This window comes from Seriola dumerili, unplaced genomic scaffold (assembly GCF_002260705.1).
Source record: "Seriola dumerili isolate Sdu_G_001 unplaced genomic scaffold, Sdu_1.0 BDQW01000531.1, whole genome shotgun sequence".
NCBI classification, from domain to species: domain Eukaryota; kingdom Metazoa; phylum Chordata; class Actinopteri; order Carangiformes; family Carangidae; genus Seriola; species Seriola dumerili.
In genome coordinates, this window is record NW_019174786.1 from 1,280,631 (window position 1) to 1,305,555 (window position 24,925).

General features: G+C 39.4%; 1 protein-coding gene across 1 annotated transcript in view; it reads left to right on the forward strand.

The window, feature by feature from the left end:
- Positions 1-478: 478 nt before the first annotated feature.
- Positions 479-24,925, forward strand: part of actn3 (actinin alpha 3) — a 34,994-nt gene continuing 10,547 nt past the window's right edge. Inside the window, exons 1-6 of the mRNA XM_022764074.1 lie at positions 479-613; positions 20,571-20,685; positions 21,123-21,242; positions 22,264-22,350; positions 24,090-24,177; positions 24,504-24,582. Of these exons, the coding sequence (XP_022619795.1) occupies positions 479-613; positions 20,571-20,685; positions 21,123-21,242; positions 22,264-22,350; positions 24,090-24,177; positions 24,504-24,582 (624 nt within the window). The remainder of the gene's footprint in view (positions 614-20,570; positions 20,686-21,122; positions 21,243-22,263; positions 22,351-24,089; positions 24,178-24,503; positions 24,583-24,925) is intronic.

Sequence of the window (24,925 nt, forward strand, 5' to 3'; positions counted from 1 at the left end):
CTACAGAGGCCTGGGTTTGCCATTGAGGATCACTAACAGCAACAGGTGCATGGCACAGGCCATAAAAACCTCGCTAGGGTAAGGGGGCGTAATTGACATCCCTCCCCACCATTCAGAAGCCTGTTAACCCTGCTCGCGGGAGACTACCCCGCCTTTTACACCTTATTAGGGTCAGAACCTGATACCCATGCTGTCGGTTCCCATACTTATTGGGGTGCGGTCACGTGTGCCACTTTTGACCAGGAAAGGAGCACCGGCCAGCAGGGTCTTCTGGTAGTGGGAGCACCACCTCCGCACAGGCACCTCGCACCAGTGGAGTCTGGTCTTTGCAGCCCCTAACTGTCTCTCCCCCTGTAAGCGAGACCCCTCGTCTCAAGGAGGTTCTTGCCCTCACGGCGTCGTCGTCGTTTCTATCGCTGAATACTTTTTGTTACTATAAGCTGAGGGGGACGTGAGAAGTCCTGACAAAGGCGGCACGATGACAGCTGTCGAAACCCATATTACATACAGCAACTCCTATACGATCACCCATGAAGATGCGTATATGACCCAAGAGGAGGACTGGGACAGGGACCTGCTGCTGGACCCTGCCTGGGAGAAGCAGCAGAGGAAGGTAGGTTTGGATTTGGAGGCTTGGATCAGCAGGCTACGTTTGTGCCGCCGTGCGTAATTACGCACAGATTTACCCATGTCCTCACATTGTTAACAAGTGCATCTTAGCATGTTAACATGACAAATAGGATTGTTTCTTCTTTTCTTTTTTTTTAATCACTGGCCTCCCCATAAGAGTGTAAAGTCTATAACAGACCAACATGATACTGGGCATCTGTGCTGTAGCTGTCCTCGCACCTGGCACTTCAGTCCTGCTGGAAGCTGCATGGGCAGATATTTTAGGCCGTGGAACTTTCTTAGTGTTGTCTTTCAGTTACCCCCGATTGCCTTGCGAAGACTGTCTAAATATAATACCACCCTCCCTAGTCCTCATCCTTCATTTGAATCATAACTTATAAAATACACACGTTTATCAGGTTTTTAACAACATTAAACCAACTTAGAGCAACACTGAGTGCATAGGCAGGGTTGAAGAGAAGACAGAGAGAAACTTAACTACAGTCATTTTGATTTAAGTCAGTTCACTTGCTATTTTAGGCCACATAAGTAGGCTAAGGATTATCAACTGGACAAAGTGTGCAACTGCCTGGGGTCCCCAAAAGATCCATGTTTACTCTATATTAGCACATAATTTGATTAATCACAATTTGTGAAGGGTATATAAATTTGCACCATGGAGCACAATATCGTATATCAGGTCCTCCATCTTTCAGCTTTTGACCCATGGTCAGAATATTGAGTGCATGTGTTGTGTCATTATATTTTATCAAATTGCTTTCATTTTCACAGAAAACTTCAGACAAAGGTAGTACCATTCCATCACAGGAATATTGTATGAGTACAACCAACATTTATTGTCATTATCAGTATGTCTGACAATGATTTTCCTTGTCAGAAAATAGTAAACAAAAATGCCTATCATTATTTTCTGAAGCCCAAGTTAATGTATTTAAACTGCTTTTGCTGTCCAAGCAACAGTCAAAAACCCAAAGATGTTGATGTCCAACTAATTGTCTGTCAATCAACTAATCAATTGATCAACTAATAATCTCAGCTTTAAAGGACTGGTTGGTTTCTGGGTGTCTTGAGAAGTAAGATGCCTTGTATTGTGGAGGTCAGTGGGGGCCCAACAACAAATCTTTGCCCCGGGGCCCCCTTGGAGGTTATTCCGTCCATGTTTTAAGTTAACAATATACACTCAAAAGAAAATAGCATTTTCCACGTTATTGACTAATTTTAAATACAAGAATTAGAAAAAAATATTAGGAAGAAGTCTTTTTTAGCCTGTTATTATTAGCCCCATTAAGCTAGCCGGGAGAGGAGGCCAGCCGGTTGCCTGGGCAACCAGCTGGCCTGGTCACGTTGTGGACGAGCCTGACAGGTGCGTTTAATGTCGGAGCTGAAAGACAACTGACACAGGTAAACTGTGACAGAAGCGACACACGTAAAAGTTAACACAGTTTTATCACTTGTCTAAATGTTCACCTAATACAACCTGTCCTGTCGACGCAATATTTCAGATAAGTGGAGAGATATTTATAGTCCTTCGTCGGCTAGCTAAACGTTTGTTCTACTGGTTCCGACGCCATGGACGCCATGTTGGTTAACCCTTCTCAAAGAAATCACCAGAGTCTTCGTCCTCCACCACAGATTTCCTGGAGCTCAAGCTGAAAACAATGTCAGGTAGATCATCTATTATGTTTTAGCATTACAAATAAGTTATAACTTTTTTGTCAGTATCAAACTTTATGATATTAAAGTAAGTCTAGAGAGTATTTCAGGCCTGGCTATTGTGAAAAAAAATGCCCGTTTATTTAAATGAGTAATATGTAATACAATTCAACCCTGAAGCCTAGCCAAAGTTTACTCTGTTTTTACTTTTGAAATTTACACATTGATGATTAAATTAAGGTAGCTAGGAAACGTTACACCCAAATCCCAGAACTTGCACAGACAAATATAAGCCTGTATTGAACATATTTTCATATAATTTAACTCTTCTATCTAGCTGGCATAAAAAATATTAAGTCAGTGGCACAAAGGAAAGAAATCTTAAGCCAAAAACTTTTTCGGAAGTGACTTATGCACTTGCTCATATTGTGTGGTTAAAGAAATCAAGAATTATGTATGAAAGTATACAGTACTAAAAAATAACATTTATATAAATAAATGCAACTAATAAAGGATCAAGTTGTAGAAGATATACAATAGTGACTTCTGGCTACCATTATTATGAAATATTTTTTGTTCCAGTCGAATATAATATATAATATAATATAACAGTCTTTAAGAAATTTGAAAATGTCTTTGATACAGTTAGTGTTGTCAAAAGAGGTTCAAAATATGTTTTAGATTTAAATGTAATTATTAGAGAAAAAGTCCCAAATGCAAAATCATGATTAACAAACTGGACACAAGAGGCACAAACTGAGGAAAAGCCAACCAAAAGACCGTTTTTTGTGTATTTCTACTTAATACAATTTAACAGTTGGGTTTTAAGTGTCTTGCCATTTTCTCTGCTATTATATGATTGCATGCTTTTTAAATGTTGTGTACAAGTAGGGTGATACAGGCATCAGTATACTCTTTGTACAGTGTTTGAACAAGTAAATAAGCAGAACAAAAGTTGCCCGGCTTTTTAAGATTTAAAAATGTCATTATTCCTTATTATCTTCCTAATTTATGTACTTTGTGGCTATCTCACAGTTTGTCACATATCAATATTAAAAATAATCACACTATTTAAATTTATCCATCCATGCCAAAAGTGTACTGAATCAAATTTATATCCTTTTTCTTATATGTATCACATTTTAGTGCTCTTGTCCCAAAACCACAGGGATAATTTTAATATAATCTATATAATTTAATTTAATCTAATCTAACAACACCTAATCTGCATTTTTGTAGTATACAACATCATAGACCAGCACAAATGCAGCATGGCATATTCAGACAGCACTGCATCGAATCTGCAGTTCTGTCAATGCAAAACGTCCCCCCACCTATAGTGCTGAGACACTGTGACAGGCTGAGAGACCTCAACAGATGGTAACAGAGAGAGAAAGAGAGAGATGGCAAGGCTGGTAGATATACACCCCGGGTTGGTTTCACAGACCTACAAATAAACATCTTCCTAAAAATACTTTTCAACTTGCTCGGCTCCAACTTCGCTCCCTCCCTCCCTACCTTCATCTCTTGCTTTCTTCTTGTCGCTCTGTCTTTTCTCCAGTCAGGTTGAACACTTCCTCTCACCACCCTTTTTGAAACATCCCTTTACACCTCTTTGTGTGTCCATGGCACACTTTGTTTTGTTTTTCTGTCTTTTGTCTATTAGAATAGTTTCACTTTTTTTGTCTCGCACCTGTCAATCTTTAAATATATAAGACGATATATAAAGGCCTTGAAAAAAACCTTGCTGGGCCAGGCAAGCCCCTCTCTTTAGTCGTCACCTCTCAACCTCCCAGGGGAGTAAGTCATCGTACTCCATTGCTCTTCTCGGCATGTAAAATCTAGCTTAAGGAGCTGATATCAGCCCATAAATATAGCCAGTGCATCATTTCGCAATGTAATGAATATGAAAGGAAATCCTTGCTCCACCTGTTCTCTTTTCTGTCCTTGAAATTTCAGTGGAAAAAGCTGCTCACCACTTGCGCAGTAGTAAAGTGTTTGTCAACACACAGTGATGCCCGAATCTGATACTGGTCATTAGAAATAGTGTGTGCTTGGTGTGTGTGTGGTGCCCATGCGCGTGTTTGAATCTTTGTACATCTTGACATTGGTTTATATTTATCATGAAGCAGCGCTTGTGGATTGCTAGCTAAATGATTCATGGCTTGCTTTGGACCACGAATTTAATTTAATAGGAGTTGGCAAATATCGTGTCAGATATTGCATCTGGTGAAGGGTGTCAGATGGAATGAGCTATGAAAGGACAGAGTGATTACATTTGGCTACATCTTGTCTTTGCGATTTCATTTTATCAAAGTAACTGTAATCCTAGAAATAAGAAAGGCTGGGTTGTCAGGCTGATTCAAGAGATTAGGCGAATAGGCCAGCTGAGGACAGAAGTAGATATTTCCATGAACTCTCAAAGCTTATTGATGTCTGCTTCACTTAGATGTGGGGCTGACAGCCTGGAGAGGTCTTACTTGAGCACATCTACAAAAACTAGTGGATGTTCTAAGCAGGATCAATACCTGTTTAAAGATTAACTCACTGCAGAGGACTGCGCTCACAAGACCATGTGTAATGCTGAACAAGAGGCTATTCATTAGAGAAAGGAGGATTACGTTTGTCATGGTTGTATGCTGGTACACCTTACTGCCAGCACTTGAAATAACCTTCATATGTTGTAGTTTGGCTACTTTTTGTTTGTATAATGTATTTAAATATTAAAACTAAATAGAAAATCTCAATGCACCAGGAATGTTCACCACTATGACTAAGTTCATCTTCTGTTTCACATAGTTTAAGAGTTCAGCTGCTAACTGACTAAGTGAATGACTGGCTCCTTAGCAAAGCTTATGCTAGCAATAACCTATAAATACCCATTACATAGGATTATTAACAGCCTTATTGGCTCAGATGACCTGTTACCCCCATGAGGAATGCTTAGAATATACATAAGCACATGCACAAACACATAGGAAATCAGGGCCTCCCTCATGTTCAAGTTTGCAATTTATATGGAAGTGTTGTACATTATTGGTTTTATACTTAACATTGTGTGGTAAAATGCTAAATTAATATTGTGATAATTACTACACTATTGTCTTGATTTTGCTATATAATTATATTTATAAAACTAATCAAAATCTTCTTCCCATCAAATTTTCAAAAATGTACTTCAAGTAAGTAATATGCAAATTTTGTCACAATACAATCATATGCTAAGATAAAATATTGTGTCATCACTCAGTCTCATGTGTAAGTACCATGTTAATGGGACTGATGCATCTTTCTTGGGGCAGATTAAGTTGTCTTTTTTTGCACAAAGCCTAATTATCAACATTTATTCCCAGGATTAACAGGAGTCTTCATGCATTCTTATTCTGTAAAAACTCAAAAGCATTGGTGCCTTCAAGCATTTTTCTCCATGCTTTCCTCCATGCTTTTTTTCTTAAGAGATTTGCACTGAAACTTATATATTTCCCTTTTTCTGTTCTATTTGATTCTCTTCTATTCCACAGGGTGTAAAATGAATGAAGTGGCCAAAAGAGTGATCATCATCAGATTCAGGTGTTATAAAGTCATATTCAGTAATGTGATATTTACCCACTCAACCTAATGTAATGTCCCCCTGTGTGGGCGAGGAGAGATCTTAGGGTGCTGCGTAATCAAATCTATTCTCGTCTAATCTCATTTTGCACTTTTAACAACTCAGCCAGTACTGCAGCAGCCAGACAGGGTCATTGATTTCACCTCCTACCTGATGTTTTGTGAGACAATACTAAAACACTGGCTCTCCGAAGGTAATATTGAAGAAGTGATTGGCAATAAATTTAGCTCTGCAAACATTGGTTTCTTCATTTGATAATGATTATGGTTAACAGCAGCTTATAGAAACACATATTTCAGATCCTTCCAAATGCCGTCAGGCACAATAAACTGGTAGCACTGTCAGCTGCAGTTGGTGGGAAAAAAGTGCATCAACAAAATGGTTTAGCCATGATAACATGGAGGTTTCTACCCTTTCCATCTTCCTATGGTCCTTAATAAAACTGTAACATGTTTTTAAAAATGTACGTGAGCTGCACATCAAGCCAGTGGACAGTCTAACTGAAAATGCATTATCACATTACCAGTGCTAATGAATTTGACATGTGTTCCCTTAACAGCCAAGATATGGTGTTTCATAATCATGGTGCATTGTAAATTGCTCTCTCTAATCGGAGATAGGATGTATTCATCCAGGTCTTTTTTTTAGAGTTAGAAATTATGTGATTTTAATGAAAGTGGACAAAAGGACAATAGAAAGGAATTTTTCACTGAGTGCCACTGGGACCATTAATGAAGAAATTGCAATTGTTTTGTAATTCACAGAATTGGGCCTGCTCCACTAAACTGTGCTGAATGCCTGGGCTACAGTACCTAATCCCCAAATGCAACTGGGTGAGCGGGGAATCTTAAATTCCTTCCCATGATTCACTCTGTCAGGGTCATGTGATCACAGTGCAGGAACAGTTACCCTATTGAGCTGGTCTCTGGTCCTCTCAGCATATTTTCACTCACTCGACCAGTGAAGCGCACATACAGTTTTTTCAGGGACTAAAAAGAGTCTACCAAGCAAGATTATTTGTGATTTTCCAATTTCAGTATTTAGAATATTTTTGTGAACAATAAAAAAGAGAAAACTCACAGTAACAAAATACTTAAAGAATCTTTTTTAGCAGATGTTTGAATGAGGTAAAAAGTGAGAAAAAATTTGACAAGGCCACTTTTATACCCAAAACAAAAAGGGTAAAGTTAAGAGTCCTTATTGTCCTTTCCTGTGCACACTACTTTATGAGAGAGTATTAATTCATGTCTAAGCAAGAATATTCTTTTCATGAATCACTTTCGTAAAGTCTCACCTCAGCATTACAGTCCAGTGAATAGGACATATACAAAACAAACGTTTAAACGTTGGCAAAATTTTAATGTTTATCCCAGGTGAATTGTGTAAAAAATAATGGGATTAATTAGTGCAGTGCTCTGTAACTGTTTTGTGTGATACATGTATAGAGTATGTGTTTGAGGGTTAAACGTAAGTGGAGAGGTGAGAGAGCTAGCAGTCAGATCAAATAGCAGTTGCTATTCCAGAAGCTGTGTCCATGTAGGGAGGCTTCTATAAACTGCTTTAGTGCAGTCGCAGGAACCCTGGGAGGCCGTAGGAAGGGCTAAGGAGTGTGTGTGTGTGTGTCTGCGTGCATACGCGTGTGACATATTCTTCATATACACTGTATTTTATTAGCATGAAAGTAACGTCTCCAGTGAGGTTTGCAAGTGAGTTCTTATGAGAATTGGGACGCAGTTTGAAGACAGAAAAGTTCTTGCAGAGTGTTGTAATTGCGAAAGCAGACACACGATACATCAGTGGTGTCAGAATCTACCGAGTGAAAGTAGAAAATGATGAATGATGGGCTCTGAGAGCAACCATCTTGATCTGATCAGAGCAGTCCTGTGGGTCTGTAAATAGAATAAAAAGCTGGATTAGTTATAGAAAATTACCTGGTTGACAGTGGTGTTACCTCAATTACAGATATGTCTGCAGTTTTGTGTGTGTGCAAGCAAACAAATCTGAACCAAACCATGTTTGAGGTGATGCAGTACAAAGCAGCAACCATCCCAGATTTAGTTATTATTCTTCAGACTCAGTGCTGGTGTTGAAAATGGAGACTTGTGTTTATGAGGAAGAGCCACAAGTTGCCAAGTCTGTGACCTCAGTAGCAAATAACACACAGAGGATACATGACCGAACATCTACAAAATGTCACCTCGGGTCCTAATGGTGTCAGACTCAAATGCATCGTTTATATCATTCAGCTTCCTGTAGTAATGAGACAAACTGAACATTGAACCTGTTTTTATAAAAAGTGAACTAAGCTCATAATTTTATGGCCGAATGTTGGCTGCATGCAATAGATATTTATAGGTTAGTGGTAGCAGAAGCTACAGTCGTCAGTTGGACGTCTGCTGAGATGATAGGTCTCTTATAATAGGTCTGAGGTCAGGAGGATATCATTATGTACTTTATAATGGCTTAAAAAAGCTGCAGTCTTCTGCCAGAGCATTGCTAGCTCTAGTTAAAATATCAAATTGTGAGCAGAATATAATAATCTTTGACTTCATCTAACCCTGAGATGTAATTTTATGTATTTTTGATTAGACACCCTACCGTCATATTAAGATTTTGTGCAGTCAGTGTACAACGAAAGCGATTGTTATAGTCTGAGCTGTTTCATGCAAAGCGAAAGATGTTTATTAGCTGTTACAGCAGATATGCTACAGGTGTTTATGCCTGCAGCTCTCAGCAGATGCTAACTGAGGACTTCCTGAATGACGAAGCATACAGCAGCAGTCACGTGGTCAGTCTGCAGCCACTTCAGTTTCACAACCTACAAATAACAAAATGAAATCAGAGTTGCAAGATCATCTGACTAAACGATTAAATGACGTTTTTGTGGTTCGCTAATTGAGGCAGAAGTGGAATCACAAGGTCGACAGTGACATGCTCTTTTGGCTGAATGAATGCTGGGAAATGTAGCTGGGTCGCATGTTACTATAGACAGCCTTAGATCAGTTTCACACATAGGCCCTCATGGTCAAGGTTCCTGTTGATGGAATTAGCTGACCGTAGATCTGCCTGGACAGTTTTGCCTCTTATTTCAGAGAAAGAACTCGCCCACTGAAATTAGACACAACCCTCCTCCTCCTCCTCCCTACAACCCGTTCTCCCTCTTAGGCCAGTCACACTGTCATAAATCCTCCACAACCACTTACACCAATTTATCTCCCTCATCGTCAGTCTCCGCGTTCAGAGCTCATTAAACAACAAAAGACTCAGCATGCTGCTGCTGCCAACAATGAACCGGTACACTCACCTTTATTCTCCACCATCGATCATGCAGTCAGTCAATTCATCTGTTGACTTGTGTAACAAGAAAGAGGGTGAAAGCTCAGAGTGAACAATGAAAGATATGGATGCTGTGTGTGTAATTGTGTGTGTTGCAGCACAAGGAGAACAACAGGGTTATTGCATACATACTGACAATTTAAAGTCACAGTGGCATGAAAAATGACTTTTGATCTTGTTGGCTTGTTTTCAAAGTCACTGTTCACAGCAGTATATCAAAAAATGCAAAAGAAAAAAAAAATATGTTCTTGTATTTTTACATCAAAAACAAAGTCATGAGGATGGCTTGTTAGCAGCATGGTTCTAGGGACGTGTATTGGTTGGTCCATCACTGGTGCACGCTGAAATATCTCAGCAGCTATTAAATGAATTTTCATGAAATTTTGTCCTAATGACTTTGGTGATCCGCTGACTTTTGCTCTAGTGCCGCCACGAGTTTATGATTTTGAGTGAAATGTCTAAACAACTATTGGATGCACTGACAGTCTTACCCCCTCAGGATGAATTGTTATAACTTTGGTAATCTCAGACATTTTGTCTAGCGCCACCATCAGGTCAAAATTTCAATTTGTCCAGTACTTTGGTTCATGACTAATTACTTGCAAAATGACATTCCCATCAACCTCAATTTTATTTTGAGTTTGGTGCTGATTAATGAACGTTAGCTTGGTAATAGACTAAGCCAAGATAGCAAAGATGATAAACATTACATATGCTTAATGTCAGCATGTTAGCATGCTGTCATTAGCATTTAGCTCAAAGCACTGATGTGACTAAATGCAGCCTCACAGAGCGGCTAGTATAGCTCTAGCCACTCAGTCTTGTTAGCTATTATATCATGGTGTACCTTGCATCAAAGGTTGAATCACAAATATTTGAATTATCTCTCCCATCATGTGCAACTACAATCTTGTGCATGCAATCCAATGAGGCTTCACAGCATCCTCTGTGAGCTCAAATGACATCAAATAAAAGAAACATCTGTCACTCTATCATTGAGACAACTAAAAATTTGAAACATGTCACCGTGTTCTTGCTCTTCGATTCCAGTCAGTATGTGTGGTTCTGCGCATGTGCACACACACATATATACACACTGCTGGAGGGGCACATTGTTATAGTATATAGTTTTGGCTGGTATTTCATGTTGGCATCATCATTCTGGTGGCACATCAACCTGGATCCGTGTGGCAGTGGAACATAATGTAAGTCAGCATAATGGAGCAGAGCAGGACACAATGTTTCCCCACAGTAAGCCCAAGCAATTAATATGACCACTCAGACAGATGGCTCTGTCAAAACAAGTGATTGACTGAACCAGGTTAGCCATCCGTTCCCTTGAGTTGTTCAGGGAACAGAGCCGTGGACAGAAAATAAATGGAGTACCTGGCTTGTAGATGATGTGGTACGGGATTGTCAGGACAGCATTTCCATGTAGCACAAGTTATTTTGTTATTTCTTAGAGCACAGTGACACGCCATTGCTTGTTTGTGTGTTGAATCAAAATCAGATGGCTTTATAGACTTTTCCACATTAACATGCTACAGGTGATGTTTTAGCTCAGGGATAGCTTATGTGGAAACAGCTTTGCATTGTGGATATAAATTTATTTCAGAGCTGAGCCTAATATGTTCTGTTTGTGCAAAACTCGTTACTCCTTAAATCTTTAAAACATTAGCATTGCTCTTACTGTGTTTGTGGGTAGAGGACTGTCGTCTTTCATCACCTGCTCCACCTGTTCTCTCACCATCTAAAATCCCCTGTGCCTACAGTATATCTCACTGGCATCTGGCAAGGGTTGATACACACATACACACACACTTTGACTAGAGGAGGTGTCCTAGGCCTTTTATCCTCTAAACACAGACATAAATCCATCGGTTTGGACTCAGGCCTTGCACTGGAGGCCAGTGGTGGCCCTGTTGTCAACAGGGTCTCTGGGATATTAGCCTGTTAATCCTACATAGAGAAGAGGAGGAAAGCAAGGTTGATAAATTGATGTTGGGGAACGATTCACTTACAGTTCAGCCTGCTGAAAGTGTAACTTGAAACTACTGTTCCAATAATATTCACCCAGGTTTTGATTCGATATGAGATGGCCTCTCTATTTATTATCTGAATTGAAAGAACATTCCTATTTATTTATACTTTTCTAAGTTTCCTACTATTTAAAATTATATGTGCCTGAAAATGAATTCAGCATGCCCAGAACTGACATTAAGTCCTATGCTATGCTATTCTTGTACAGCGCTTTATTTCTGAATTAATTTGATGACCTTTGCATGTGCTTCCTCTTCTGCTAACAGAAAATTGTTTCTTTTTTTAGTACAGCACTCTTGACAATTATTATATTTTTGCTTCTGTCTAAAAGTTTCCCAAGGTAATCTATTTAAGTATCTTGTTTTATTCAACCAACAGTCCAAAACCTAAAAAAGTTGAGAGAAGAAGAAGAGAGTCAAATCCTCACAGTTGAAAAGCTAGAACCATTAAATGTTTGACATTTTTATTTGAAAGACTACTAAAACAATTTATAGATTATGAAAATAGTTGTAGTCTTTTGTTTATTTTTGACTTATCAATTAATCAAATAATCGTTACAGCTGCAACAGCAGCATTCAAAATGTGAATGACATTTATAGCCCCTCTTTGTAAACGTCTGAGATAAATCTATGTTCTTCCCAGCGGTTTTATCTTGTGATCTTTAAGTCAGAGCTTCTGTATATCTATGAGCTGAAAGAACTCCAAGAAGTGATTTCTCCCCTTTAATTTGATGTTTTTAAAAGCACAAAGATGTTAAGCTAGCCAGTACATACAATAAAAAAAAAAAAATTAAAGAAAAATTTGGAAAAAAATACTTTCATGTAGCAGAAATGGTTTTTTTTATTTCCTCTCTCAGGTCTTGCATAAACGCAGTCATAACTTAGAAAAGAAAACTGCAAGTTAACTTAACTTTTTCTTCAGTTTATACAGATGCTAGTATTATTTTTGGAGATATGTCATTGTGGTGATGTATTCTGCTGCTGATATTAAAATATTCAATCACAGTAATAAATGTCACAACAGGTTTTCTGCTGCTACAGAGATGATGTCACCATTTGTAGTGTATGAGAGGAAGTTGGTTGAATGTTACTGGCAGCAGCTTCTTACTGTATGTGTAATGGTTGTTTAGGCATAATGTGAGGGGGTGTAAGAGGTAAGTCCATGGGGCAGGAGAGTTCAGGTTGGCCTATTAGAGGTGTGTGTCAGGGTGGGTGGGGGTGTCAGCTCTCGGCTCTTACGTCATTGTCCTAAATCGTCCCTGTGGCTCCCAAGTTCAGGGCTCCAGGTCTCTTTGAGGAGGGATATTTAAAGCCCACAAGGGGAAGGAGAGGAGGAGTTGGGGGAGAGAGAGGGGTAGGGGTGGGGTCAGTGGCTCCTAAATGTCGGCTACACCTGTTCTGTGTTGTAACTCTTACGTCTCTCTTTACCTTGTCCTTTCACTTCATCGGCTGTTTAAACTTAGAGGAGGAATTCAGCGTGATTGTTGTTTACAAGAGACCCCTGACGCGAGAAAGTGATGTCACACATAAAGTCAGTTGGAACAAACGTGACGATTTGAGAGTGATGCAAATAATGTTGCCTCCTCACTGAGTCCGTTTTGCAACAGGAAGCAGCCAGCTGTTCTGTTGTGTAAAGGCCTTGGTCTTAAACCACGGTAGTTGTATGGTCTCTGTTGCACCAAGTATCAAAAAGTTGTGTTTTCTTCCCTTGGATGTATATTTTGGTTCATGTTCATGTAGATTTTATATAAATTAGGTGCATAGTGAAATTAACAGTTTAGGTCAGAGTATGAAAAGTCACATACATAGCGAACCTAAGAAAAAAAAAAAATACAGCACCATTGACACTTGCTCTGAGATGACAAGTGCTGATGTGAGTGTTGTCTGTCCACTCAGAGCTGATATGGCTCAAGGGTGACTGTTCACATCTGTCAGAAGTGTTAAGGTTGAGGACTTGCATAAGTGCTGTCACAGGGTTGGTTTTCCACACGGTTTTTATCTGTGCAAATCTTTGTTTTTTTTCCAATGTGAACATCAAATACTACTTCACTAATGTTAAGCCTCAAATATGTTGATTTCCAATTTTTTATTTATTTTTTTTTATGTTTGAGTTTGATATGAGTAGAGCTCAGCAGTGGAGCAGTTTTACTCCACCAGTCCTGACAAATGAGCTTCTCCTCCACTCGGTTGCATGCGGACAGCTTTTTACATTTTTACACTGTCAGGCAGCTGTATTCAGTCATAGCGTCCTACTAAGACTTGGCCAGTGACAATGTGAAAGTTGTATCAGCCAACAGTGTAAATTACACTGAGAATGAATACTTAAAATGAGACTTACAGTGTGTCTTGTTAATGTTAAACTGTAGTTTGAAATTGCTTTCAGTGTCTATAAGCACTATTCATATTTGGAATAGTTTCATGAAGGATGTGGATGTGGTCCTTTTGGGATGAAATTGATTCTTGTTTAAAAATCCAGTAACTGAGATGAGCAAGTAGAGCAGTAGTGTTTTGTGTCTGAGTTTTTAATAACTATTGACCTGTGGTTTGTTGACACTGGGAGCTGCCGGTTTTTTATTGTGGGGGAAGGATGCACATCCTCCTCTCTGTGCAAACACTTACTACTGTCAGACAGGTGGACTGGACTGAAGTGGCGATGGTTCAAAATGACAGTTTTTACATCTGTAAACTTAGATGATTTAGGTTTGGGAGATTAGTGTATTTAGTTTGTGTTGAAAGTAGGTTTATATTTTGATATTATTCATACTCACTGCAGTCATCTAACATGAAACAGCTTTGTTAATAGATTAACCTTTAAAAATACTTTCTTGTGTTTATGTATTTGGGATCTTAGTTGGTCCAAGTTTGAATATGTTCGTCCTCGTGCATCACAAACATAGTGACCTCATAAACAAAAGAGCACTGTTTTTATGTGCTGGCTATTATTGTATTCGCTGTGAGTGCATGTGAGTGGTCTGTGATTTGTTTATGTGGCATGCGTGGATCTGTGTGTGAGTCCAGGACATGTCTGCTGAACAGGTGTGTGGCAAAGGTGGCTATAGTGGACAGGTGTGAATGGAGTCAACCATGTCAGCCATGCAGGCAGACTATTTTTACACCAGCAGTGAGACATAAATACCTGTGTTATATTAAGGTATCAGATATTACAAATGATAGTTAAGTGAGAAGAAGTGGGTAGAGACAGACAAAACAGATTTCTATCAGATTTTCTAATGTTTTTTTGTAAATTAAACATTTTTACTAAGATTTTCATTCTTTCTCAAGCACTCTCTAAGAAATGGAAATAGCTTTAAAAGTACCACTCGTTTTGTTATTTGTTATCAATATTTTGATTGTTAAAATAAATAGTATTAAAAGAACAACACCAAAGGGAAAAAACAAACCAAAAGAGACAAACAAAACGAAGAGAATGAAATAGAATACCTGCCTGTGCATCTTAAATGCTACATCAGGACTTTTATTTAAACTTAATTGGACTTGAAAGAATGAGGTTATGGGCTTGATGTTCAAAGGTCCAATAAAAGTGTCCTGTCTTAGTTCACCATGATTCTTTAAGACACCTCTATACAATAACATAGGCTTCATAAAGTGGATTATAATGGATTTTTAGCTGCATTTCTGGCTCATGCAGTTCAGAGTTAGCTGTTTTTAAAAGCTATGTCTTCTGATTATTTCTTGCATCACAGTCCTCATATATTTTTACTGTACGGTAGCTTTGTGTCATTGGGTAAAAAATACACAAAATCTTGACCGATTCAGCGTAAAGCTGTACGGAGATTAAGGGATTAAGTGCAGGCAGTGTTCCTTGTAAGCCAGATCAGTATTTTCATTCCACACAAACACTACAGCAGCGTATTCCCCTAATAAGATCAGCCGTCTCTGATTGAAGGTGCAAATTAGTGAAATCAGCTACTGTAGACTTTTGTAATTAAATCTGCACACTCCTCTATGGACAAAGACTGGACACCAGTGAGGGAACATTTCAAAGAGGTTAGGTGTAAATTAAAGTCTAATTATTCATCTCATTAGCAGAAGTGTGAGGCCCGATGTTTTATTTCTGTCAAAGGATGGTCTGAGACAGAAATGGAGCTGTACAAGTGTAAAGAGCACCTTGATATAGCTGGAGTAACACTCACTCTGGGCTGATTATCAGGTCAGACATGGCTGAAGTGTGGTTTCAAAGTGTGTGTGTTTGTCTGTCTGTCTGTCTGTCTGTCTGTCTGTCTGTCTGTCTGTCTGTCTGTCTGTGTGTGTGTATGATGTGTTGAATTCGCACAATAGAGGGTGAGAGGCACATACCTGTAACATACTGTAGCAGAAGGACAGTCAGATCAGCGGTGGGAGGCATTTTGTGTCTGCTCTGTGGAGAGATGTCATGTCATGTCACAGGTAAATGCAACATATCCTAGTTTATGTCTCCTATGTCAGGTAGCCTTGACTTTATATTGAAACCTTAATCAAAGCCCAAAAAGAACAAGACGTGATCAAAGCTACAAGAAGACATATTCATAATAAAATAGAGCAGAGAATTATTTTAGTTTGGACGTGTCACATTATGCTTCAGATTACCACAATTCAGTCATGACATCATTTTTATAGACAGATAAATTCAAAGAAACTGTTGATAATTGATCATTCAGCTCATAATTTTCCAAAGACAACTACAATGTACTTCACTTTTTGCTTACCTTTTTGCAAGATGGTGTTTTTTGGGACATATCCAGCAGTCATCTGGATTGTTTCTCTTCAACTCTTCTCTTTAACATAATGATTAATAATAAATGTTACCACATTTTCTCTTGTGAATTTACCCTTTATTTAAGGCTGTCCACTTATCAAGATCTCATTAAGTAAATCATCACCAAAACCAATTTTTTTAATACTTGAAAATACTACAAATTATTTGAGAAAAAATACATTTTTGGGCATGTCCTTTGTACATAAGCAGTTTTTTTGACCTTAAGATATTAGTGTCTACACTCCAAACTACATCAGGGCTTTGCTGAGATGAAATATGAAGTGCAGATATTGACCAGGTCTGTTCAGAGATGTATCTTACCCATGTCTTCCCCTCTGAGGCCGATAGCAGTAACTCCAGGCAATGCTGTGGTTGCATCAGCTCTTTGATGGACAGCCGAGTTAGCTGACATTATTAAGAGCTCTGAGCCAGTTCAAATGGTGCGTGCGTGCGTGTGTGTGTGTGTGCGTAGGAGCATGTGTGTATGTGCATGTCAGCTGTATTGAGGGTCAGGAGCCCTGATTCCCCCTGGGAGGGCGTAGTTATGACAGGCATTCAGCTGGGCTACCGTGACCTCATTTTACAAGAAGGACCTGTAAAGAGGCCCAGGCCGAGCTGAGCCAGACCAGACCGACAGGTGTGGACAGACAGAGGAGAGAGGAGAGGAGGGAGGAGGGGTGATGCCAGGATGGGGGGTGACTTCATGCCAGTGGACTCTGTAGACCACCACAGGCATTAAAACAAACCCAGGGGTTGAGATAATAAAGCATTACAGATGCAGGGGAATAGAAATAATACCCTTTGACTGCTATCACAGGTATGGCAGATAATTGTGTTTTTTATACTGCTGCGCTCCGTTAATGACTTTGCATTTAATGAATTTGGGATTACATTTGTATCTCCAACTTTATTAAGTTAAGTGAATCCTTGATTTCAATTACCACGAGTTTAGTTTCTAAGAGCTCTCCTTTGATGTAGGCGAGGCTTCACCCCTCATGTTTCACACACTTTCTCGAGTTCATTATTTTATATCTCGTCATTTATTTGAATCCATTCCTTCCTCCCCTTCTTATCCCCCTCCTCTTCTTTCTCTCCGTCTTGGACGCTTACGGTTCACCTCAGGAATCCTGCCTTCTCAGCTGTCCGGTGGTGTCCCATAGCAACCCGATTTAGCCTCTACTGCCTCCTCCTCCTCCTTCTTCTTGCCCTCTTCCACCCTCCCTCCACTTTTCAGTCTTCCCTCCTCCTCCTCCTCCTCCACCTCTACCTAATTTAGCCCCCTCCCTCCTCCTCCCTGCTCCTTCGGCCTTCTACCTCCTCCTTCACACACCTTCTTGTTTCCTCTCCGACTTGGCCCGGTGGCCTGTGTGTGCTGGATTAGGAGTCTGTCTAAATTTGGTCATGCATGGCAAAGGAGACAAGCACCTGCTGGGACCCCGTTTGGTTGGACAGGCGGCCTCTTCTTCTCTCCAGACCCGTACATCAAATTACACTAGGGCCTGGGCATTCCTGTCACTCCTCTCACTTCTCACTTCGCTGCCTCTCTTTCCTCAAGTGTCTTTCTTTGGCCTTTAAATTCAGCTTGAATTCATAATGCTTCACAGGAAGGTCCCAGTGTTTTGCAACTTTTAAGCAAATGTACAAAAGTCTCCAAAAAATGCAAGTCAGCATGTTTCCATTAATCACTAGCCAATGGGGAAACATTCGGACCATTGACTTAAATTAAAATAGCAATTCAACAGTATAAAAGTACCCTTATTATAAATAAATGTCCCGCACTCACAATTTTACTTAAGTAAAAGTACATGAATATCAAATAAAAAATGCACCAAGTATCACAAGTAAAAGCTGCTCTTCAAATGTTATTACAAAGAGGGAGAGAGAAGATTACAAAATCAGAGGAGCACGTATGGCTGCTGTAATGGTACTATGCAAAAGTTTTAGGGACTAAAAGTAAAGTGAGGATGCTTTCAAAATGAATGGCATGAATAGTTTCAATTTATCAGCTAACTTCATACAAAGTGAAGGAAATGGAAAAAAAACACCCAATAGCAGCAGTTCTCCTCGGTAAACGTGCACAGTTTTTCAAGGCACTGGGCAGGTAGGTTGTTGCAAATATCTTGAAGAATTTACCACAGTTCTGAATATTTCGGCTGTCTGTGTCTCCTCATGTGATCCCAGACTGGCTCCATAATGTTAAGATCAAGGCTCTGCAGAGGTCAGACCATCTGCTAGGACTCTTCTTGTCTCTGAGGGTAGTTCTTTACGAGAAGAGGATGTATGTTTGTGGTTGTTGTCACGCTGCAGAATGAATTTGGGATCAATCAGACGCCTCCCTCTGCCTCCAAATTAATCATTAATCTAAACATTTAAAGTGCCTAAGACTTTTGTACAGTTCTGTACATCACAACATTTATTTGCATGTGCATGTGCACATACTGTGCTAAAAAGCGATCACCCTCTAATAAAGCTCAGCTTCATATCAGAGAAGGAGAAAAGCAGAAAATCAGCAGAACTGAGAAACTAGGTGATGTTGGGTGTTTCTGCTTGAATAATACCTTTTGATGATTCAGTGATTATCAAAGTAGTTTCTAATTGATTTTCTGCCAAAAAACTACGAATGGATTAATTGAGTTAATGTTTTCTCTAATGTCAAGTGCAAACATCTTTTCCTATTTCTATACTCTCTCTCTTCTTTCACTCAGTCTGTCTCTGGTGCTTTCCTCCTCCTCTGTCCACCCATGTAGATCTACAGTCACACTCAGGAACAGACGTAGAAGCACACATGGCTATTAACATACACCCACATACTGTTCATGGACATGTGCATTTTCATTTCTAGATTTGTTTACTCTGCTGTAATGTAAAATGTATGCTCTCACCTACAGAGCACAAACCCTCTTTCATTGCTAATTTATACATCTTTCTCTCTCTCTCTCTGTCACTGCTGAGTCTCTCTCTCCTCACTCCGCCCACACTATCATCTGTAGTTAGTTATTCAGCTCATGTACTTATTCTGCTTCTACACCCACACATGCTCCAAACCCTGGCAAAGTTTTGGCTCTACAGTAGTAGCCCTAAAACACACACACACCCACACACACATACACACGCGCGCGCGCGCGCACACACACACACACTCTCTTGAGGATCAACACACACCTCCCATATCCACATTTGAAGCTAAACACCATGAAAGCCTCTCAAAATGCCATTCAGCGATTGATTGAATGGCCTGATGGAACCAATTGAATTGTCCCCGACGTGCATGACTGACGCCATTAGGCAATTTTCCAGACAGACGAAAAGCAAGCACTCAGTGGCTGAGAGCCATTTACATCACTGTCTGCTTTCTGCCCATTACGCACAGCGCCCTCACCTAATGAACAGTTTGGTTTCTAAAATGAGATCTCCGGCTTTTCAAAGATGCAGCACCTACTCTTACAAAATGCTCGACACAACACTGAGGGGCCAAACATGGGACTTTACCGCAGGTACCTTCCTGGACTCATTACACAAATAGACTCACAACTGATAAGGAAAATAACCAACTCCAGACAGTAAATGATTTTCAAGTGAACACATTACGGCGGCAACAAATACTTATTTTTCCTATCGCTAAGTCTGTTCATTCTATTATTGGATGAACTAGCTGATAGGTTTTCATAATGTCAGAATATAATGAAAAATGACAGTCAAAATTTCCCAGATCCCAAGTTAAAATCCTCAAGTATCATATTTTGTCCAACCAACAGTCCATAACCCCAAAGATATTCAATTTACAATGACATGAAATGGAGAAAAGCACCAAATCATTTGCCATTTTGCTCGATAAATGACAAACAATTACAAACAATTAATTGTCAACCATTTTTATGTGACTCATCTATCGTGGGCAGACTATACCAAAGTGCCAAGGTGTGTGCAATTTAATACACACGGATTTGCATGAGTATCTCTTTATAGTACTGGTGAAGATGCTTGGAACATATGATTGGTAATTCATTTGCATTTCTTGTTCTTGTATTAATTGCTCAACACTCTACACTGAATACTTTGTGAATGTGACAGTCCAGGCTACAGCTGATGAGGAGAATATGTGTTGTACTTTTAAAACAAAAAGACATTTGTAATGTTATAGTCTTTTTTTATTAGTCCACATGCATAGAATGATTTTCCAAAAGGACAATGAATAAACTAAATTAAATGATCATCTAAACCAGCAGTCAGTTTGAGCTTGTTCAGGACTGTTGAATCAACAGTGGCTGTCAGACTGACGTAAATGTCATAGTGAGTATGTGCGCTCCCACCGTCAGCAGCCACAGTTATAACAAGGTCACAAATGGAAGTGGACAGTTCAGGCCTTGCTAAGCAGTTTTGACCCTGCTCTCAAAAGGGGAGCATTGAGCTGTGTATACATTATGTGTGTGTGTATGTGTGTGTGTAGTAGGTAAAGTTGTGGTGCTTCCTGTCAGTTACTGTGAGTGTATTTGTCACACAGTCAAATAGGTGACAGTGTAACCCCTCTTCATCTTGTCTCTCTCAGACCTTCACAGCTTGGTGCAACTCCCACTTGAGGAAGGCTGGGACACAGATTGAGAACATTGAAGAGGATTTCAGAAATGGCCTCAAACTCATGCTGCTGCTGGAGGTCATTTCAGGTGGATCTCATCAACACACACACACACACACACACACACACACACACACACACACACACACACATACAGGTTTGTTTGCTAATTGAACTATTGTTGACGATACACTGTTATCATCCTGTTTTCTCAACTGCATAAGACATAATGAAACATGAAGTGTCTTTTTTTTCATATTTTATTCCTTATTCATCTTGTATTCATTTTAGGGGATCATTTTGATCGAGTTATTGGGGGAAAAAAAACATTTGATGGTGAAAATAGAAATTAGTACAAACTCACTTGTGAAATGCTGTTAATCTGGAAACCTTAGTTTAACCAGGACACTGTAAATGTACTGAAGGACAAAAACCCTGATGAAAATGTAAATATGAAGGCTTTGAATAATGACTGTCCTGTTTATCTTCTTTTGAATTGATTATTAAAGTTTTTTTGCCTTTTAGGCGAGAGGCTGCCCAAACCCGACAAAGGCAAGATGCGTTTCCACAAGATCGCCAACGTGAACAAAGCCCTGGACTTCATCTGCAGCAAGGGGGTCAAGCTGGTGTCTATTGGTGCTGAGGGTGAGTCCTGTCCTTCCTGACATGATTTTCTTCCCTCTGCTACCCCCTTTTCTTCTCCTTTTAATTAATATAACAGCGTCACATAGTATTTGCTTTTCTTGGACCTATTTTTGAGCACCAGATGGCTGGTGAAGTTTACAGCGTCAGGAGAATTCAGATGAGCTGGCAGTGACAGGAAAGTAAACGACAGTTCATCCAACTGGGAACAAAGATGGGGAATTGGCTGCAATACACAAGTGTTTCTGATTTATTCTAAAATATTTTAATTTACTAGTAAGTAAGTAACAATACATGTTGGAAGCTATCCTTTATCAAATGACTGTATAAAATCTGTTGACTTTATGGAAACTGTGTCCTTGATAGAATAAGAACACGCTGTAAAGGCTGATATTAGCTTTTAAAACATTTATTACTGAATAGAATTAGATGTTTTTACAGGGAAATGAAGGACATGTTAAAGTTAGACGATGGATACCTTAGCTTATGAGAACTGTAAATATAAAAACGTTATTGTAAAAAACAACAATAATGATAGTAAATGCTCTATGCTGTTGTTTAAATCATCTTTTCATGTGCAGATTTTGTGTGATAACCATCTGAATCTGTTTGACTCTGAGGTTAAACTGACTAAACGCTCAGCGGGGCAAAAAGTGTTCAGACTGAGAGTTCATGAAAACATGCTGCGAGGTTCGCTTGTGCAACATTCACATCGCAGCACTTCAAAAGCAGTTAGTGGATTTTTGTGAGGCTTCAATTTTCTGCACTTTAATTGCAGTCAAGATTTCTTCTGAGCCTTCAGGCTGCGTGAAATTCAATTTGTCTCAACAGCAATACCTTCTAACAGCATATAATTAAACTTCTAACCTCGGAGAGAGTCATGAGTGAAAGGTCTGATTTTAGTCTTTGTTTAGTCTTTTTTGCCGTGATTAATAATGGTCTTCTGTATGGGTTGCGTGTGTGTGTGTGTGTGTGTGTGTGTGTGTGTGTGTGTGTGTGTGTGTGTGTGTGTGTGTTTTTGCAGAAATTGTTGACGGTAACGTGAAGATGACCCTTGGTATGATCTGGACCATCATCCTGCGTTTCGCCATCCAGGACATCTCTGTGGAAGGTGTGTGTTTACATAAACTAACGCTAATTTTTATGAGTCTATTCATTTCGCATTAAAAACAACTTCAGCGCGTTACATGCAGCATATTTTTTGTGTTGTATGGTTAAAGAAATAGCCCAGCACCTAAGCCGAGGTGAAACTTATCATTTTGTCCTTTGGTTTTTGTACAGAATTATAGAGGTGCTGGGAGGTGGATTATGTGAGTTTCAGAGTATCTGCAGGTCTAGAAAAGTCTTTAAAATCATTCAATTCAGGTTTCCCAAAAGGCTTTGCCTGCTGATGGCAGTAATTTTATTTATATAATGTTTTAATGTCCGATTGCAGTCTGTCAGGAGAACCTAGATATTTATAAACTTAAAGCAAGATTGTTTTGACAGCGGATTGTGCTGCAACAGGCGGTTTAATCCTTTATTTGTGGAGTTCGAGTTGGCACCATCAGACCTGTAGCAAACACTGTCATTACTGTGAGCTACAGTAGCTACAAAGCTCATTGTCTCAGAATGAGTGTCGATTGAAACAGGTATTAAATTGTATTCTATGTGGTATTAAAAAGGTCTTAAAAAGACTTCAATTTAATTTGGTGATTTATGCTAAGCTAAGCTAACTGCTTGCTGGTTGTTCATATTTAACAGACAGATAAGAGGGTGGTATCAGATTTAGTCGACACGAGATTGAGAGCATTCGTAGCATTTTTGATTATGACTGAAGGCAGTTTTTGATACACACCACTGAGGCCAACTATCATTCCCATGTCTGTCATATGAGCACAACACACACGCCCAGTTTCTCTATGCTGTGTCAGTCAGAATTTCACACACTAACGTGGGGAAAAAGTCAATTTTTCACTTGATTTTTTTTTTTTTTTTTTTTTACACTCAGAAACGCACACTGAAGACTTCTTATGTCTTGAAGTAGCGTAACAGTCAAGAAATTTCATACTTCAGGGACCAACATCACAAACAACACAGAATACTTGGTGCACAAAAACACATTCATATTGTACACACTCGGCTTATTTACACATAGAGTTTCATACATCAGTCACATGTTTGAACAGCATCTCAGGTCAGAGAGGTTTGCATGCCCTCAGAGTTTACTGATGTTTATTTACTGCACTGTGTGATTTACTGTACACTTGTGTGCAGTAAATCACATTATTTTCTTTTAAATTTCCCTGAACTTCCCTGAAGGTCAATTCACAATAAATCCTTGTTTATAAAGACCTAAGACCTTGTTTACCGTCCTTCCTCATACCTCCGACCCTCACCTTCAAGTCGTCTTCTTTCACTCACTTTTTATTGCTCCTGCTCTTCAATATCTTCTGTTGTGGTATACATTGACTCCCTTTGCCACCGACCCCCTCCTAACCTGTCATAATGCATCATTCCAAGGAAAGTATCTATAAACCACCAGCTGCACTAGCTTGACTTTGAAAAATAAAGGTTGCTTATTGTAAGCAGAAAAAAAACCTGACTTCCTTTAACCATTTTCCATCTCTTAAGATTTCTGTACATCATATATCCACTTTTCACCCTTTAACTTGCCCGCTTCTTCCTCTGATGCGTCTTCGTTCATTAGTTTAAACCTGTCACTATCTCTTTCATCCTGCTGCTCCCCCTCATAGTCTTCCTCTACTTGCCATGATTCAAAAAGACGACTTCTCTTCCTTGTTTAAGAACAGTGTTTGAATAAAATGTCTTTCTAAAATGCTCACCATCTCCCTCCCTTACTCTTTGCAGAGACCTCTGCTAAGGAGGGTCTGCTGCTGTGGTGCCAGAGGAAGACTGCCCCCTACAGGAACGTCAACGTGCAGAACTTCCACATCAGGTGGGTCTACAACACCGAACTGTGGCATTACCAGGGAACTGCAGCCATTTATCTTTTTGTTTTAGCAAGTTTCTTTCCTCTCTTTTTAAACTCTGTTTCCATCTCTGTGTTAACTTTTGGATAATTCCTACCGCCTTCCTCTTTCCTCCTTAGTTTATTATCTACCTTTTTTGCTTTTCCTTGTTTTTATTTATCTTCATCCTTTTGTTTCATGCTTCTTCTCTGGAACTTCCTCTTCTCTTTCTTTACCTTCTTTCCTGGTGTTTCTCACACTTTTTATTCACGTTTGCTGTCTCTGTCCTCCTCCTCCTCCTCTCGTGGCTCAGTTGGAAGGATGGCCTGGCTCTGTGCGCCCTCATCCACAGACACAGACCTGACCTCATTGACTACTCCAAACTGAGAAAGGTGCCCTGTCCTGCCTTCTTCTCTTCCTGTGTTGATATAGTTTCTATCTTCGATCTGTTCGTTGCTCTTTCGTCTTTAATTTCAATACTGTGTTTTGTGCTCTTAACTGTATCTCTGCAAGATATGCAGTCTAGTATTTTGCAGCACTTAATGTCACAATATCAAATCTTTTGTAGATATGAAACACAACTTTAAATATGGTGGTTCATATCCGCAGTATTAATAGTGTAAGAAATATATCATTCTATTGTTGAACCCATATTGAGTTTTTTTTTAATTAGATGTCAATACCAGTTGACAATTTACAAAAATATTACAAAAAGGAAAGCATTCGTTTTGTCCA